We start from the raw sequence: 19,283 nt of genomic DNA, 5'->3' as shown, positions 1-19,283 counted from the left end.
CAAATCGCATGGGATTGTAGATCTGAAGTTTGTTAATTTTTACTCCTCCTGCCATTATAATAGACTGTAGACTGCTTGACTAACACTTATAAAAATATGTATTACATATTAAGGTTTATTGATATATAAATTATTTACTAAGTATATTTATTTTGAAGATTTCTGGTGTCGTTCGTGGTCGACGCCCGTGGAGGTGCTATGAAAGCGAAGAGACGAGGAGGAGTGCGTATCATCGTCCCCCCGGCCGCCTGCGCCGCACCCACCAGGGTTACATGTCGGTTAGTACAAACGCACTCAATAAAAACCTATTGTCTTTTTTCTATTTTTTCAAAAACATATTTCTTTCGATCAAATTTATATTAAGTTAGTCATTGCACATTTTAATAAAATATAGTAACATTATTAATAAATATTAGCTTATTATATATTAATTCTATTATAAGCTTAATCAGGGCTGGTCTATTGCTAAGTGCGGCAAATTCTCAGGGGTAACGTAATTAGGAAAATGTGAAATATATATCCTCGTATTATCGAAAATACTTTTCTCATCTCGCTAAATATCATTTTAGAAAATTGTGATATATTTTCTACTATGAGTAATTTTATTTATTTAACAATTGCATTTCCACTTTCGATATTACGCAAAATCCCGTTAATGGAACGGTATTATTTATACTGCCTAATTTAATACCTATAAATAAGCAGCTAAGGTGATGAATATCTCACAATGCATGCTTTATTAATATTCGAATGGTATAAAATTCAACAAAAATTTTGTTTTCGAATTCAAACTCTTTTAAAATTTTATACGAGAGTGAAATGAAATTCTGGTAGAAAGTTGTTTTAATAAATCTAATTCATCTGCTTACAACATCGCCTTGAAATAGAATCACCAAAATCATATATAACAAGGCAATAACCCAACAATAGTGTGAGGTCGATACAGACTGACTCATAAACAGAAATGTCCTCGGAGTTTTGGGACGTTGCCATAACACAATAATGATCATGACATTATATTTGCTTGTATTCTTCTGAAAATACTAAGAAAAGAAATACTAAGATATACAAATGAACACAGATATTTAAATTCAACATGTGTACGAAATCATACGTTTTAATGATTTTTTAAATTAATGTATATGCAAATCAAACATTAAGTTATGCGTATAAAAATGTAACAGAAAATCTTATAATTTATTTAATAAACCAACCGTATAAGCTACAGAATAATTCCATAGTAAAATATACTAACTCCAATAGTTGAATGAATAAATGACTACATCGCGTGACATACCTTCATTAGTTCTAGAAAATAATGTTGATAAATTTGACTTATTTATTTAAACCCAATAAACAATTCCAAATCAAAACTTTAATGCAAGTAACAATCGATAACTCGTAATGTTATATTACTTCTTATTTAATCGAATAAAAATCGATTTTCGATCGTATTAAAATGTAAATCCTTGAGCAGACTGCGATGTTATTTAAAAGTGTTGATGACCGCAAACAAATAGGTCGAGAATATTTACATCGTATGTAGGTAACACGGCTTGGTGCGTCATCCTATTAAGATTTCCTTATAAGTAAGATTAAATTTAAAAATGACAAAGATATCTCGTCCTACGAAATATTTTAATTTTCTTTGTAATTGTGTAGCCTCATCGTTATTTATATCTTATTGCGTATTCCAAATGCACATCTAAAATTACATTTTTGTCACCACAAATGAATCGTGGCAATGTGTGTGTGATTGTAGAAATACACGAGTGAAATTTGTCGATGATTCGTTGAAATTATTTTCAGTTGAATGACGGAGCTTAGATGAGTTTTTGGATAAATAATTTGACGAGTGATGGATCTGGTGATTGGCTCTGTGATCATTGTAACTGGCTTCGGCTCTAATGGTCGATTGTCAGTCGTAGGCTATCTAGGTCTTAGGTAGGTGCTATATGAGTGTCCAGATCTAAACTGAGATTATCTAGAATATTCTGAGTAAGAGTTATCTTTGAGACTTTTACTTATAGTTAAAAAGAAATATATTGGTAAAAAAAATTTTTAAATCGTGGAATAAAAGTATTTTTTAATCATCAGAGCGGCAACAAGACGTGCTGCTGCCGCAGCTGCACCCCCACCACTTATGGAAGGAGAGGCATTGGCTTCAAGGTTGCTTGAGTTGCAACCACAAGGAGCCAAGTTCTTAGCGTGAGTTTATTTTAATTGTACTTTTATAGTTCAAAACTTTGGAAATCCTGATTACCAACCATATTTTTATTTATGCTGTTTCATAATTATATTTAAAAAAATGGAAAAAAAGACATATTTTCCGTTGAATATCAACCTTAAATTAAGTCATTACAAACTTCTGAAACGTTTTGATTTGATAAGTCCAAAATGAAAATTATAACAAATATACCAATGTTTTATTGTAACTTTTATATAAAAATAAAACCTTTCCCAATTTAGACCAGTAATCATCGAGGTTCCCATTTTCACGGCATCATGCCCAGAACGTGAGATCGTCATACTGAGATCAGACACCGGCGAGACCTGGCAGGACCACTATCTACACAACAACGACAACCCTATGATACAGGTCAGTAAGGATAATAATCGATCGGCATTTGACTCATTAAATTATATAGATAAATTTTACAAACTTTGATGGTGAACTTCCGGACGACGTGTACATTATATGTATACTAGGTAGCTTATTTGTTTCTCAACAGATATTAATAATACATTTTTAATGGTAATTTTTACTACTATCATAGTATACGCGTTTGTTATTATATCAAATCGTGCATTTACCGAACAGGACACGCTGGCCCGCGAGCGAGAGGAGCACGGCAACAGTGGCGAGAGCCTCGGCGAGAACGGCGAGCGTGTGACGCGCATCATCACGTGCGACTTCCCGCACTACCTGGCCGTGGTGTCGCGCGTGCGCCAGGAGGTGCACATCATCGGGCCCGAGGGCGGCACCATCTCGTCGGCGCACATCCCGCAGGTGCAGGCGCTGTTCCCGGCGCAGGCGCTCACCAAGCGCATCCGCGTGGGCGTGCAGGCGCACGGCGCGGACGCGGCGCTGCGGGCGCGCGTGCTGCCGCGCCTCGCCGCCGTGTCGCCCGTCATCACCGTCGAGCCGCGCCGCCGCAAGTTCCACCGCAGCATCACGCTCACGGCGCCGCTGCCGCAGCACAAGGACCACAAGGTCGCCCTCGCCTTCTACTCTCGCACTACTTTCGAATAGATAAGCCCTCTTGTCGCTGATGATAACTTATTCAAATCTCATTCGTGTAACAGATCAACAGTCACGACAAGCAGAGCACGGCGAACCTGCGTCTCCTGTGCTCAATAATGGGCGGCCAGGCGCGCGCGGTGTGGGAGGACGTCACCGGCTCCACGCCGCTCACCATCACCGACGATTGTGCCTCCTTCACCACCACCGTTTCTGCCAGGTAACGAAGTCTTCTATAAGTTGATATAAATTATGTATTATATTTTAGTTCATATAATAACTATTTTTATTTTATGAGACTATAGTCCTAGCGACAAGCTAATTCCCGGTCGGCTCCTCCATAATTAAACGAAATAATCCAAACTAACCTTCTTGTTTCAGGTTTTGGCTGATGAACTGCCAAAATGTTAGTGACGCGACTAAACTAGCGACGGAATTGTACAGGTAAGAATGTTTAATCGATTCCTTATTGTATTATAAAAAAATATTCTACTTTTTAATTTATTATATTCAATCGAAGAAAATGTATGTAATACTTTTTTTATAAAATTAATATTTCTCGTTACGTTCTAATAACAGGCTTTCTACCAAAAAAATTTGCCTTGAATTATTTATTTTTTAATAATTAACAGGCTCGACTTTTTTATTAAATAAATATGTGAAATGTGAACTATATTAACTGACGCGTGAATTTTATTGTTGTACACGTTATCGTAATAGTATAACATTCCTTAACCATGATATAACTTTACGCGAAGCTAATAAAATCAGTGACGCTCGAATTAACGATCCTATACATATTATTCACAGTTGCTTTGAAATAAATTCCTAGTTTTTATACATTTTCGGAAAGCTAAGTAAACGATTATATTTTTAAAATAATCTGCAGAACAAGTTTCATAATGTTTTTTTTTTTGTTTTACAGGCATATTTGAGGGAAAAAAATAAAAAATATATTGAAATAATATCGTTTTCCGTCTCGCATTTTTAAATTTGGACCGATAATTATTGTTAAAATATTGAAAAATATCGAGTGTTTAATCGTTTTTATAAATCAGAAGAAAAAGTAGATTTTAATCAAAACTTTTTTTTAAATAAATTTTAGAAGTTGCAATTTTGACTTATTTTGATAAAATCTAAAAAACGTGATAACTCAAAAATGGTTCACTTTTGCATGATGCATATGGGGGTTAAAATTATCGCAAATAGTCACCCCAATCACCTCCTCACGGGAATACATCGAATTACCAATAACCCTGTATATCGACTTCCATTCCATTCATCTATTTAAGATTTTCCTAGTCCATCCTATTATATCATTTGGATCCCAAACTGAAATAAAATGTTGTTAGTAAATAATTGCAATTGTTACAGAGAAATGTTACTGGTTCCGTTTGAAGTGCGTATCGTGGTGCTCGGCAAGCGACTGGACGCGCTCGAGGGCCGCCTTCTCGTGCTCTACATCACCGACAGATACGCATACGACACGCTGCTTCATCAGGTGCGAACCTCGCTGGAAAATATCCGTATTGATTTATAAAATCGTCTATAAGACAAGAGAACATCAATTCATTTCACATGATCAAAGATTGATAGAAAAAGTAGTAGTTAGCCACAGGCACAAGGGACATACCACCTGACCTTCCAAGGTTGGGTTATTATTATAGACATTGGCATCGCATATGGGCAGTGGTGACCACTTACCGTACCCGATGGTACCACCACCACCGCCAGGCCTATTTTCCCGTCCACCTATTTACATATATTTATACTGTTTCTTTGGCTTACTATTACATAAATAGATACGAAAAAAATGTTTTAAAATCAAAATCTATATTTTTCATTAATCAATAAAAGATTCAAATAATAAAAAAAACTAATGGAATAATAAGCGTTATTTATTGTATTTAAATGGAAACTAAGTTAATCTACTCACTCAAGCAGGTTAATTGTAATCACTTCGTATAATAACCATAGGAGCACTACACCGAGGTGGCTCACTCGACAGCAGTGCGGTTCCTGGACGGCAAGCCCATATACCTGGAGTTCTCCGGTAACCTCGTGCCCGTGACGAAGTCCGGCACTCAACCGACATTCACATTCGAGGTACAGTATTCAACATTGCTAAAGTGATAAATTTTAAAATACTATTAAACTTAAATGGCCATATTTAGCGCTTTTAAGTTAAACAATGATTTAGAAGAACAAGTCTTGGCAATTTTAACCTAAGCACCCGCTAAACAACATTTATAAAAGGTTTTGTTTATGTTTTTTATCTGTACTTATAAAATTATAAAATAACATGTCCTGACTGACCGATTCATCATCGCCGAGCGTAAACTATTAAAGTTAGGGCCATAAAATTTAATGAGTAGGATCGTTTTATTGAGTAGTCACCCACTAAGGAAGGAATTTTGGAAATTTTACCCCTAAAGGGGTGTAATACACACCAATGTGGTACAGAAGGAGGTTTTAAATTAACGTTATATTTTAAGTTCAATCTGTAAATATATTCAACTTCCACGCGAGCAAAGCCGCGGGCAACAGCTAGTTTACTAAAAATTAATTCACAACTTAGAACTTTATGAAAATAATTAAGATAAGATAATTGTTATTGTTACAGGCTTTCAAAGACAACCGGGTCGAGTTCACCGTCCGCGTGAAACACAACGAGGAGAATCCATCGGGCAGGATCTATTTTATGAACGAACCCAAGGTGAACGAATTTTACACATCATTAAGGAACAATATCTCTTTTGAGCGACTGGGGAATAGAAGGAAAAAAAAACAGAACCTACATAAGTATTTTTAATATAAGAAAACATCTATATCTTTTTTTTTTAAATGTAGTATTTATTTCGGAATAAAAAGGGTCACCTGTATTAAAAACAGACGATATACATCGAGACGTTAATGTAATTGACCGAACTTTCCCGAACGACGTGTTCTAATCGAGTGTCGTACGACACGCGTCAGGCGGCGAAGGGCGAGCAGGCGGCGAGCCCGGCCTGCGTGCTGGACGTGGCGCTGCCCGAGCGCATCGCGCCGCGCGCCGCCAAGAGCCACCTCGACTGCCTTAACCTCGACCAGTCCGGTGAGGGCAGACAGACAAACACACACATACACACAAGCACGCACGCACACACAATATGCTCTAATGTTATTAAATATATATATATATTCAAAAACAACCAGCATGCCGATTCCGATCAATTTGGATATGGTTGAGTCGTTTAAAATTGAACATGTAATATTTGTTAAATAATTAAATTTAAAATATAAAGACTAGTTATAAATTAACCCTTTTCAGGATTCGACGCGCTCAAGGATGAGCTAAGCTTCCACTGGGGTGACCATAACCACAGCATCGGCCCGCCGCCCATACCGCAAGAGCCCGGCCCGCAACTGAACGGACACGTTAGTATACAACTGTTCAAATACTATAATTTCATTATTACAATACTATGATGCTCTATTTGTTCAAAACGACTCAAATGATTAATTGTAGAGTAATTAAATGATTTTTTTTGAATGTAGAAGTATTTGTATAACATTACAATATACCGTTATCGATTTTCTTGTATTTTGATTTTATGTTACGATGTCATTACTGATGTATTAAATGCTCATTAATTATCGTTGCTATGTTTTTATCACATCTCATGTAAGCTATACATTTGCCAGGATAAAACTATTGCTAATGGTGACGTCAAATATCCAACGAAAGAGACTGAAGATAAAGACGATAAACCCACCGGTAAGTATTAAATAAACAAAAATTGTGTTAAAACTCAAATACGACGTGTGTATGAAACGTTGCCAATGAAAAACTGATCTTATTTTGTAAACATTGCGACTCAATTTTAATAAAAATCGTATAATTACAAAAACGAATTTAATGAACATCTAAAATAACTGTATTAAAGGCGAAGACGGTCTTAAGATACTAATTTATAGTTTAAAATTCATTTTAGAGAGTATTTTTAAACGAAAACCCCATAAATATTAAAACTGTATTATATCTATTGTGCATATAAATACGGTAACTATGATTGCACAAACTTGACTAACTTCTACCCACAGCTTAATGCACATTCTTAAGTGACTGACGACCGCATTACCTCTTAGTTTAATTTACTGAACCCGAACATCCATTACAAATCTCATGCTCAATTCATATCTTCATTTAGACACTTAGATGACGCTTTGCTGTATACAAAAGTATGAGGATATGGTTAGAATTATATAAGTTTAAGTCTAATACAAACTATATGAGTACAGTTTTTCCTGTAATAAACAGACTACAGCGATTTTAGTGTAAGTACATAGATTTGTAGAGTAATTAATAACTTATTTCAGTAAATGGTGGCACTCTCCACGTTGATTCAAATAAAACAAAAGCCACCTTTGATTCCGATGAAGATAAAACACCAATGAATACACTCGAAAAAGGTAAAAAGAAACCCGAGGGAGGTTCCTTTTTAGGCGGTTTAGCCGACAAAGTTAAAAACGTATTCGGTCATAGCGAGGATAAAGATGACAGTAAGGAATCTTCCCCTAAACCACAACCAAAGCCGCGAGAATCTAAAGAGAAAACTCCATCTAAACCAGCGCCAAGACTTATTACGGAAGACTTATTGGAGAAAGTTGAAGACATGTTTAAAGATGTGCGTCAAAAACCAAACCTCAAAGATGACGATGACATAAATAGTCAAGTATATGCAACTAAACTTATCGTTGATGAAGAAGATTGTCCTGATGTGCGCAGTAAAACAGAAGAAGTCTATCACCAATATGAACATATGCAACCAGTAGAGACCCCCTTACATTGTAAAGTAAGCGATCCATTCCAATTTTACACAGGTTGTTGTGAAGGCAAATACAAGAAAGGCGAAAAACATCGCCACGATGAAACTTCTAATTTGACCGATAGAATCGAACAAGTTAAATTTACTGCACATGAAAAAATTCAAGAAGTCAATGATAGCGCTGAAAATGATCTCAAAGAAGCCGCAGATAAGATAAAAAAAGAAAAAAATAATATTCTACAGCAAGCTGGTGAAATACAAGAAGATATTATTGTTAAATCTGAAAATATAAAAAATGATTTAATTAACAGGAAAGAAGACCTTCACTCAAATATTCAAGACAATGTAGAAAAAGCTAACAGTACAGTCAATGACAAGCTTAACGATTTGTCAGAAGCGGCTGAGACAATACAAAATGATGCGAATAAATTACATTCTGAAGTTAGTTCTGACGTAGACAATATAAAGTCTTCTGCAAATAATACTTTAAGCAATTTGGTTAAAATTGCTGATGACACCGAAGAAAATATAAAAAACAAAGTTCATCAACTGGACTTTGCTGCAATGGAAAGGGCTGAAGAAATGAAACTAAGGGGACACGATAAATTATCCATGTTAGGAAAAACATTTGAAGAAAGAGGAGATGACATTAAAAACGGCTTAGATAAAAATTCTGATAACATTAATCACAAAGCCAACAACATCAAAAAGGGAGTTGAAGATGCAATGGAAGAAATATTTGAAGCTTCTGAGGAAAAAGTAAACCAACTAAATGATTCCATAGATGTTGTTAAAAATAAAGGCCAAAAAGTTGCAGCTGATGTTAAATCAAAGGCTAAGGATAAAAAGGATAATGTAAAATCAGAAGCGAAGAAGAAATCTAAAGAAGGGAAGAATTTCTTCACTGGGCTTGTTCAAAATATATTCGGAGAAAAGGAGAAATTGGAAGACGAAATTAAAGATAAAATCGCTGAAGGTAAAGATTCCGCAAATAAATTAACAAAAGAAGCAACTGCAGCCAAGAATGATTTAGAAAATAACATTGCTAAGGAAGAAGAAAAATTAAAAATAAATGCAGAAATCGCTTTACAAAATACACAAGATAAAACGAACGAATTATTACAAAATGCTAAAGATACGAAAAATGAAATTGTCAACAACATGCAAAATAAGACAGAACAATTTGTAGATAATGTACATAACAAAACAGAAGATGCTATTAAAAGTACTGAAAACAAAACCAATGAAATGGTAGAAAGTTTGCACGATAAGAAAGATAATTTTGTTCATAACGCTGAGGAAATCCGCGATGATGTTATACAAAATGTTATTGATCATAAAGAAAAACTTGGCAAAAATATTGAAAATAAAAAAGACGATACAATACAATTTGCGCAAGACACAAAAGAGAAAGTAAACCACGCTTTGAATGAAACTAAAGAGGAAATATTACAAAATGGGCAAGAAAAGAAAGATGAGATAATAGGAAACTTGCAGAAATCGAGCAATGAAATTATGGAAAATTTACAAGATGGGAAAAATACCATAGAGAATGCCGTAATCAACAAAAAAGATGAACTTAAGAAGTCCCTTAACGACAAGGCCGAACTTGTTAAAAATGAACTGGATCAATCTAAAATAGCTATGGACACTGCTATAAATGAAAAGAAAAATGAAGCAATCAATGCCAAAAATAGTCTCCAAGATTCAGCAGAAGACAGGTTAAATAGGATAAGACAAGAGGCAGAACAAACGACAGAAGAAATTAAACGATCTGCGGAGGAAATGTTAAATGCTGCAACTGAACATAAATCTAATGCAGAAAGTAATGTCACGAATAAATTAAATGAAATTAAAGATTATGGGAAAGATGAGATAGGAAGACTTGACCAAGTTGCTAAAACAAAAGGAAAACAAATACAAAAGTCAGCAAAAGTAACATTTGGTCAAGTTCAGGATTCTGCCTCCAGTGCTCTCGACCAGCTCGAATGTGCCGCGAAGGATAAATTGAACGATACTCATGAAACATATGAAGATTTACAAAGTTCGGCTAGAGATACCTATGCAGATTTACGGGACGATATTCACGGTCTAGAAAGCTCTGCACAGGACACACTACACAGTTTTCAGAGTTCCGCAGGCAACACTTTCGACAGTCTCGATGATTCTGTAAGGGAATATGTGGGTGGCGCACAAACAACTATTTCGAATGCAGAAAACAGTTCAAAGGAACTTTTCGGAAATGTCAAAGACAGTTTTGAAGGTTTCCAAGTAGCAGCTGGTGACAAACTTGAAGATATTAAGGGATCTACGAAAGATAGGTTAGAGGACGCTGACGAAAGGTTGGAAAAGGCAAAGGAAGGAATAAAAGATGGTGTAAAAGAGACGGAAGAATTGGTGGCTGAAACAGTATCAAATGAAGCTGATAAATTTACAAGCAGTCTCAATGACTTGGGCAACTCTGTCTTCGGAATATCCGGCAAAGGTTAGTTACTTTCAATTTTATTAAAAAACAAGCTACCCTCATTTAGTACAGTGGTGATAACTGTCAATATCGATTCGCTAATACAGCCAGTTATATTTCATTGCTGCACTCATACTAACGACTGAACAAAACAATAAACATACATCGTTAATTCCAGGATTCATGAAGGATTCGAGCTCGAAACTGCTTGAATCTGAAAAATCACAATCTTCGCCCCACAAGAAGAGTTCAGGGTAAGTAACACCATTACCTCCATTATTTCAAATTGTCCACCCCTATTGGTCAAAATGTATATAACACGTCACGCCATCGAGCACTTAACTAATTCACTAAAAATTTTCACATTGACCACGTTTTTAGTCGGCCCACTTTCATGGGACTAAGCATGTAAGTGGCCTTTGGTGTAACAGACGTATTTGGGAAGTAAAGACGCACGAGTAGCAATGGAAGTGGGCTGAACGTAAACTTGGTAGAAGAACTATACACCCGATATACTTACCTTTACTAAACTGTGAAACATTTTATATGATTTCTTAAGTTAATTACGAAACATTTGTACAATTAAATTTACTCGTTATGGGTTTTTCTTTCAGAGTTTCCTAATGGTTCCTTAGAGAGCTACTGTACCGATTTAATCTATCATATGCACTTTGTAAAAGAAAATCACAAAGTATAAAGTTTTTTTTAAATGTCTACAATCCTACACTAAGCACTACACGACATACCGTTTCAGTAAAGTGTTTCACAGACTCACGATTCTTATATAACACAATGCCTGCATCTAAATTCACTCGCACCCAATTACAGAATACCGAAGCTTAAACGGAAGAACAAGAAATAAACGCGAACGAGCGACAAGCGGCGAACGAATGTATGGTATATAGACTAGCTTAGATGTACTATTTATTGTTAATATATTTTCCAACAACACTATTGTTTCACGGGTGCTGAAATTTAAACTCTATACCTTTAAACATAAGGATTGCTTTTAAGTATCTCTGGATATAATGCTGGTGCTCTGTGAAACAATTGTCTTGTAATGTAGAAAGCAATGTGTAAGTTTACTCTTGTCTGATTTGTATGTGTCGATGTTTTAGACATAACTCCTATTCACTCGAATACGAGAAGTGTTAGAAATTGACATGCCAGTGCTTGGCACAAAAGAATTTTAATAATAATATATAAATGTATGTTGTAATATTTTATGGAACGTTTTGAAACAAATACATTTAAATTATTCATAATTGAGTAAATAACATTGACGCCATTAATTCCAATCATTATAAAATAATTCAAGATATATTTCTTTCTTTATTTTCAAGTACAAACGAGTACAGTCATTTAACTGAATTTTTTTATTATTTTATCATTTAGTTACGATTTCAAAGAAATCAAGTCTTTTTAGTGTTAGGGAGTTTTTAAATCGTGTTTAAATTAATATTATTTTAATGTTTTTTTAATAATTTATACAGATTTATTTAGACGTTAGAATCGTGTCTATATTCTTGCCTATAACTCTTGATATAATCCCTTTTATTGGTTTTATTATAATTATATTTCAAATTTATACTTTGATATAGATCATTTTAGTGTATTGAAAAGTCACTTTTTTGCAATGTTAGATAAAACTTACGTCTAAACTTGTGCGCTTTGTGTGACTTTAGTGCAACTCTATTAGTGAGGCATAAACAAGGTCATTCATAAAGAAATCAAACAATTAAAGTATAAAGTGAAGCGCACAGGTGTTGCCGTATGCAAATTGATGTAACGTCAGTAAAATAATTCGCATTTTTGTATTTAATTTTAAGTATTTATATATAATAGACGCAATTATCGATGTTTTGTGTTGCATAATTTATTGTATTTTAAACGTGTTTTCTTTATAAAGTTTACACTGCTTTTGTACAGTATTTAATCGATGTTCGTTGTAATGTAACGATAGTCTACAGCATCCGATTTTCTTTTTATAAATCCATGGTTTTATTATAGATCTGCTAGGTATTTATATTTATATACGATTTAATATATTCGATAAATAAAATAATTTTTAATATAATTCAAGTCAAGATTATGAAAGTTGCTCCAAGAAGCTAAACTACTTGTCAACTTTATCGCCGAAATGTTTTATATGTAAGAACTATGCACAAGTGAAAAATCTGTCTTAGTGATTGATGGTTAACGAAATAATGCATCATCGAGAGTAGCGCCTGCTTTGCTTGTGATGTCTCTCTGTTAGTTGTTAATATAAGATGATATTATACGAAAATGTTCTCGATCAACCGGCTTTTTATTTCTCTTGTCTGTACTTTAGTTATTTAGCTTAGCCTGCGCTTAAAAGCTGAATCAGCCATGAATATATTGCCACATAAATCGCAGTTGATTTGTTTTCAGCTTTTGTTTATATTTATACACAAATATTTTTAAAGAAAAATATATTTGACTGTTTGCTTTAATGCTTTAATTGTTTTAAGAGAGCACAGATTATTTCGCACATATAAATTTAATAAAATACTTTGTTATTGTTCTCGTATTATTTTTGGAATATTTACGGAGATTAAATTGGTAAAATGTATAAACAATGTATGATTGTATAGTCTACAATGGTAAAGGTACACTTGCACGCAGTATTGCGTCACTGCATCTTGAGCACGACCGCTTTTGGTAAGTTATTTTGCGCCATTCATTTTTTTGTTTTCCAACTGTTACATCTCATGCCCGGCTTCTATATTTACCGAAACGTTTTTGAGGTACGAGTAATGCGTCATCCAAATCACATATATGTGTTTTTATTGGGATGGCGCTGCAGTAGTCATTAAAGACAATTCGACTGAAATCAAAACGAATTTCTTAAATATTCAAACCGAGCATCAATGGACGATATTACATTACACGACAAAATCGATACAAAAACATAAAAAGCATTTTTCAGTATCGCCATTTTCCTCGTGTCAATAGCATCTCGTATCGTCAGGTACTGTTGTCGTTTAGTGGAAAAACTTCCCACGATGGTGTTCGTTCTTTTGTATACAACATCTTGAACTACATGCATAGATTGAAAGTATCTTTTTAATCTTGACCAGACAAAAAAGATAAAGCGATATTTTCAATTGTGTTAAATTAGTTTAGAGATGATTTGTGTGCAACAGAACCAAGAATAGCGAGTGCTTCAATTAAGATCGAAAAGAGAATGAGCATTCAGTTGAAAAAAGGGACTTAAATTTGAGTATCAAAAATTTATAAATATCTATAGTTAAAAGCTTTTATAATAATACGGATGATTGTACATTTCACTGTCTGTTGTGCAAAATAATAATATAGTATACTGGGATAACGCACAATGTTGCACTCTGCACAAATACAGCAATTTTATGCCGATATATATTTAAATTAATTATGTATTCTGAACTTATATGAACAAAGTTATAAGTTGAATTAAATCTAGTTACTATAGATAATCTTATGTAATATTTCATCTATTTTACAGTTTTTTCTCCAAACTGCGCCGCAACCCATGAAGATTGAAGAATACACCATAGGTTTAAACTAAATCGTTATTTTAACGTGTCGCATACGTCTCATAACATAATGTTATTAGTATTTTTAGAGTCAACATAATTTAAACAATACACGTATGTATTGTTGATTGATGAATTGAAAATAAATGAGTAGGTAACTGTGTTATTTATTAAGTTACAAACTGAATAAATTATATTATAGCGAGTGATTGAAAAATATAGTACCTGAGTATTGGGTTCTGACAAGTTGGTTTCGAATGTTGTGAAGAGTTCATTTGTGTCTTCTAATTAAATCATTTTTTACAAATTTCATTTTAAATTTTGACTATTTATAGGATAAGTTATATATTTAGAACTTACGGTTTACATATATGCATCAAACCGTTTCCAATATGTAAGTTATATAAAAATATTATTAACAATAATAATAATTTCGCCCACCTAGTGGTGTCTGAAGCCATTTTTACTATTTTTGTATAGTTTATATTTAATAATATTTATAATCTGTTCATTAAACGGTGCTTAAAACGTGGCATTGAGGATTGGGATCTACATATAATTTGTGTCAAAGTTTTCAATGATCTTATTGTAATACTTTATAAAAAAACCTTGATATCCAGATATTAATGATGACAGGCAATCGACATGTGTGAATTAAAAGTTAATTATAGTACTATACACCAGAGAAACCAGTTCGATGCCTGCTATAGTACATTCTTAAATGTTTTTAATGTTAATAACATTAATATATTGTCACTATTTATATATTTAATTTATGTAATTGTATTTCTCTGACATTTTGTATGCTATGCAAAATGTATAAGAGTAACAGTAAAGATGTATTAATAAACTTGTTTCTATCAGTAATCTTATGGTGCAAGCAATAAAGGTGTTTTTCGCGTGTCGGACAGATACACTATAAAACATCAGCTGTAAACATCTGTATGCACAGATACTGGTGCAAATACTTTTTTTAAAAAAGTTCATCAATATTTTTAATAAATGTGACGTTATTAATAAATAATAAGTGCTGTCCTTTTAAAATTATAAATGTTTTCTAAAATGTACTTTTCTTTAAAAGTTTTTTGCTAAGATTTGAGAAATCTTTTATGTAATAAAATTATAAATGTTACTGATATTTATCACTTATTTAAAATACAGAATAACAGCAAAATACAAGAGATTGTATGAAAAATAAAATTTATTTTTAAGGAATTTTCAAATTATATGGGAAGGACATCAGTAAAACTTAATAACTTAATTTAACTACCGATTACAAACTACATTAATGAAAACTCTTCAATTACATAAGATAATTCTCTTGTATTATTCGCTAAAACATCATAATATGTCTCTTAATAAATCACTACCTTTACGTATAGTAGGTATATAGGGCTTTTAGAGTATTTAAAAATTACTAAGTCCTATATTTTATTTACACTAATATTTTAAATATATATTGTGTTTAAATTAACATATTAAAATCCCAAACAAAGCCCAATAAAATTCTGAATATACTGTGATGCCAAAATGAAATGAAGATTATGTAAAAAGTTAAACTTTTGTTAATTTATTAATAGAGTCTATTATCACCATATTTATTGCTTTTAGTAATAAATTTATTGCAATATACATTTTGTTTTCTTATGAACCTTTTTCATTTTTCCCAATAAACGTTTGTTACTGAAGTAAGTTCTTGTTGGAGTAAATATAAATATTCAACTTTGGCCTTGAAATATATGACATCTTGGTCGAGCTATAAGCAATCTGTGGTAGCGTTTTGAACGCCGGCAAAGTAGTTGCCAGAACTTTAAAATTAAATTAAAGTAGATATAAATAGGAAATTGTAATTGTGATGTACTATAAATTAATATATATTAATCTAAAGATGTTTGTAGTGTGTAAAATCGCAATTATATGAAAATTTCATCGTTTGTTTACACTTGCGACTGAATAATAGGATAGAAGAATTCAAATGAAAATAATTATAACATTTAAAATAAATTTCATAAGAGTAAATGTGCTCTACATTTGTCCATCGGGACGAAATTTATGATTTGCCTCATGATATTTTAAAGCATGCTATCTGTTTTATCTGTGCTGATACGTCGTCACACATTTGCCTTTAATATTATTATTTTATTTTTTCAAGTTTCACATAATATGAAATACACACACATGTGTATTTTATTTCGTTGAAATGTAAATGTTCGTAGAAAATCTGTGTACAAATAAAACATTTTTATTATTATAAATACTTCATTTATTACAATATATTTACTGTCAAGTAGTATTAATAACTATAAATTGACTTGGATATGCACATTTGTAAAAATATCAATGAATATCAAATAAATTAAATCTCTGAGAAATCTTTCAAAACGTAACAATTAATTTGTAGTTAATACTGTTACAATAGATAAGTGCAAAATCATTGATTTTTTTCTAAAACATAATTTGAGAGTAAAATTCGTAATAAGTACAAATTATGATAAGAGGTACAATATATAGTAGAAATATAATTAAAACAGAAAATGTAAGGCACGACATTGGCCGGTTTCGAGCTGTATATATCGCTTAAATTTCAACTTAAAGTAAAGTAAAATATAGCTTACATTTTGTAGTAAAATATCACTTATAATATATACAATATTTATACAATTTTGTACTACAATCCCTACGGTAGTCATAGATTGACTTGAAAAATTATATAGAGATTACTGTGCGAGTGTGCGTAGTTAAGAAATTGATTTATTTAAAACTAAACAACACTAACTATACTACGGTATTTCAACTATTTCATGCTCAAATCAACACTTAATCAATGAAGGAAGAAAATGTTTTGGTTTTATAAATATATGTCATCATATAGAAAAACTTACATAATTATTTTTTTCAAATTCTACACAATATTGACATTGCAAGTTGAAAAATCTATGAAGAATATAGATTTTATATTGAGGCATAATTTTGATTGATTATCACAATATGCTTCCAAAAGTTTGAAAAGTTTACTACTTAAAACTAATATTAAAAAATACAAAGCAAGTACAAGTACAGACAACAAAAGTATAAAAAAATAATGTAAGAAAATTGAACATTTCATAATAAACTAAGATTATTGATTTAAATAATGCTTTAAAAAATGCAATAAATTCATTCATAAATGATCACTAAAATATAACTTTAGTGAAGTCACTACTATATCAACAATTTCATTAGAAAAAATCTTTTAAATTAATGATATAAATATACCTAAACTATTTGGTAAATATTTTATATCACATATAACATATGTTTTGAATTGTATAATATAAACAAATATATCTCATATGGAGATCAAAGTTGTAGTATAAAACTCTGTATATGGCAGTTTATTGATATAATAAAATCAAATTAAAATTGGTTAAAAAAATTTTGAACTGTAAAAATATTTATTATTTTTAATTCGAAATTCGAAAAAAAGAATTTGTAAATACTATAAAGTTTTTTTATCGTTAATTTTAATTTTATTCCGAAACAGAATCAAACACCGAACCGTTCGTTTCCTTATCGTATTTAATAACACTATCACAGCTCAAATAATCCATATCCGTCAACTGTCGCTTGATCATCAGATGCGGAGTCTTCCTCACGTGTCTCTCCTTCAGGAAGTTCGGTATCATTTGCTTTCGTTCCATCATATATTCGATTACGACTCTCTCGAAGAACAGAGCCAGGACGAAATTAAAAGACGCCAAAGCTAATACTATATAGGATAGAAGAGAATCTTTCGGCATCCTGAGTTCGAGGAACTTTGATAACCACTGCGCCGGCGACACCGTTACGTAAACGCAAATAGCGGTCATCAGTAATACGCTCACCATCAGCCGCTTGTTCGTGACCACGGAGCGCCTATAGGGGGAGCCATGGCTGAAGACTATCGCCATGGTCACATACTGGAACATGGAAATCGTGAAGATGGCGTAGTTCTCCCAGCACTCGTTGGCCTCGTCGCCCTCGTACGTGTGTCGCACGTACCACGGGAAATGGGTCAGAGCCAGGTAGCTCAGGTACTGACCGACGACTATCAACAGCATCTGGCCCACCAGCGACGCTATCGGCACGAGACCCAGCAGCGACGTCAGCGGCGGCACCTTGCACAGCCGGCCCGAGTGCGCCTCCGTCTTGCCGAAAAAGAAGGCGAAGTTCACGATGAGAGCCACGTCCACGAACAGGAACTGGAAGTCGGTGAGATTCGAGTCGAAGTAGTATAGGAAGGCGACCGAGAGGAACTCCGTGAGCGAGTAGGCGATCATGAACTTGAAGACGCCGAAGCTGGTGGCGAGCGCGGCGCGGCCCTCGCGCAGCACGCGCGTCACGCACGCCACGTCCGCCTGCGCCGCCGTGAAGGGCGCCGCCACCGAGCTCTCCAGCTCCGACAGCGAGATGCCCGCGTGCGCCGCCCGCAGCGCGCCGCAGTCATTGGCGCCGTCGCCGCACATGCCTGGGGGGGGGGGGGGGGGGGTGCGACGGTTAGTCGAATGGCTCGTGGAGTGTGCCAGTCGCGCAGTCTCTGCACTCACCGACGTAGTAGCCGAGCGCCTGGTAGTCGAGCACGAGCTGCTGCTTCTGGTCGGGCGACATGCGCGCGAACACGGCCCCGCGGGCGATCACGCGACCCACCAGCGACGCGTGGTGCGTCCGCAGCACCTGAGACCAGACATTGTATTCTATTTACGACGTCTACGCTAATTTAAATTAATTGTCGAATGCGAGGCAAACACTTAATTGATACGTAATTTTTTTTATTGAAGAGTCTTGGACTCTTGTGATCACATACCATTTACCAATCTGCCTATTTATTGTAATAGCAAATAAAGAAAAATAATTATGATTCGTCTATCGCTACCTTCCACGTGTCGCCAGTCATGACGATCTTATACTGCGGCTCACTGTGGCCCGTCTCTGCATCCTGCGAGCCGCTAGCGGAGCGCCACGAGCCGCGACCGCTGTCCGCCGCCCCCGTCTCCCCCGCACACTCCAGCTCCAGCGACACGCAACCACCCACATTCACCTGAGACATCAGTAGTTCATCATTACTGGGTGCACTTTAATTTACTACCAAAAAGTAAACAGACGTTTAACGTAACACTTAAACTTCCATCGTTGGATAAGAATCGACAAATAGATCCCAGTTTTAACAAGGTGGATATCTGTTAATCTGGAATCGATGTTTATAAAAATCTCAAATT

The 19,283-nt window shown here is 34.2% G+C and overlaps 2 protein-coding genes across 6 annotated transcripts in view; one reads left to right on the top strand and one right to left on the bottom strand.

Moving 5' to 3' along the window:
* Positions 1-15,681, top strand: part of LOC113393182 (ankyrin-3-like) — a 139,244-nt gene extending 123,563 nt beyond the window's left edge. For 2 of the 4 annotated variants that reach the window (XM_026629932.2, XM_064219121.1), the window contains exons 20-34: positions 159-278; positions 2,098-2,208; positions 2,470-2,599; positions 2,822-3,214; positions 3,307-3,461; positions 3,623-3,685; positions 4,616-4,742; positions 5,219-5,347; positions 5,865-5,957; positions 6,218-6,335; positions 6,552-6,658; positions 6,926-6,998; positions 7,601-10,534; positions 10,692-10,767; positions 11,342-12,813. In XM_026629932.2, coding sequence (XP_026485717.2) covers positions 159-278; positions 2,098-2,208; positions 2,470-2,599; positions 2,822-3,214; positions 3,307-3,461; positions 3,623-3,685; positions 4,616-4,742; positions 5,219-5,347; positions 5,865-5,957; positions 6,218-6,335; positions 6,552-6,658; positions 6,926-6,998; positions 7,601-10,534; positions 10,692-10,767; positions 11,342-11,375 — 4,663 coding nt within the window. In that variant the 3' untranslated portion in view covers positions 11,376-12,813. Of the gene's footprint in view, positions 1-158; positions 279-2,097; positions 2,209-2,469; positions 2,600-2,821; positions 3,215-3,306; positions 3,462-3,622; positions 3,686-4,615; positions 4,743-5,218; positions 5,348-5,864; positions 5,958-6,217; positions 6,336-6,551; positions 6,659-6,925; positions 6,999-7,600; positions 10,535-10,691; positions 10,768-11,341; positions 12,814-14,018 lie in introns of those variants that run through there. The other 2 variants (XM_026629949.2, XM_026629958.2) reach the window with 2 other exon arrangements.
* Positions 15,682-17,323: 1,642 nt separating this feature from the next.
* LOC113393212 (polyamine-transporting ATPase 13A3) overlaps positions 17,324-19,283 on the bottom strand; it is a 52,181-nt gene continuing 50,221 nt past the window's right edge. For both annotated transcript variants that reach the window (XM_026630001.2, XM_026629993.2), the window contains 3 exons: positions 18,941-19,105; positions 18,615-18,741; positions 17,324-18,535 (listed from right to left, as the gene is read on the bottom strand). In XM_026630001.2, the coding sequence (XP_026485786.2) occupies positions 17,559-18,535; positions 18,615-18,741; positions 18,941-19,105 (1,269 nt within the window). In that variant the 3' untranslated portion in view covers positions 17,324-17,558. The remainder of the gene's footprint in view (positions 18,536-18,614; positions 18,742-18,940; positions 19,106-19,283) is intronic.

This window comes from Vanessa tameamea, chromosome 26 (assembly GCF_037043105.1).
Source record: "Vanessa tameamea isolate UH-Manoa-2023 chromosome 26, ilVanTame1 primary haplotype, whole genome shotgun sequence".
Lineage (NCBI taxonomy): Eukaryota > Metazoa > Arthropoda > Insecta > Lepidoptera > Nymphalidae > Vanessa > Vanessa tameamea.
This window is presented reverse-complemented; position numbering and strand designations above follow the sequence as displayed.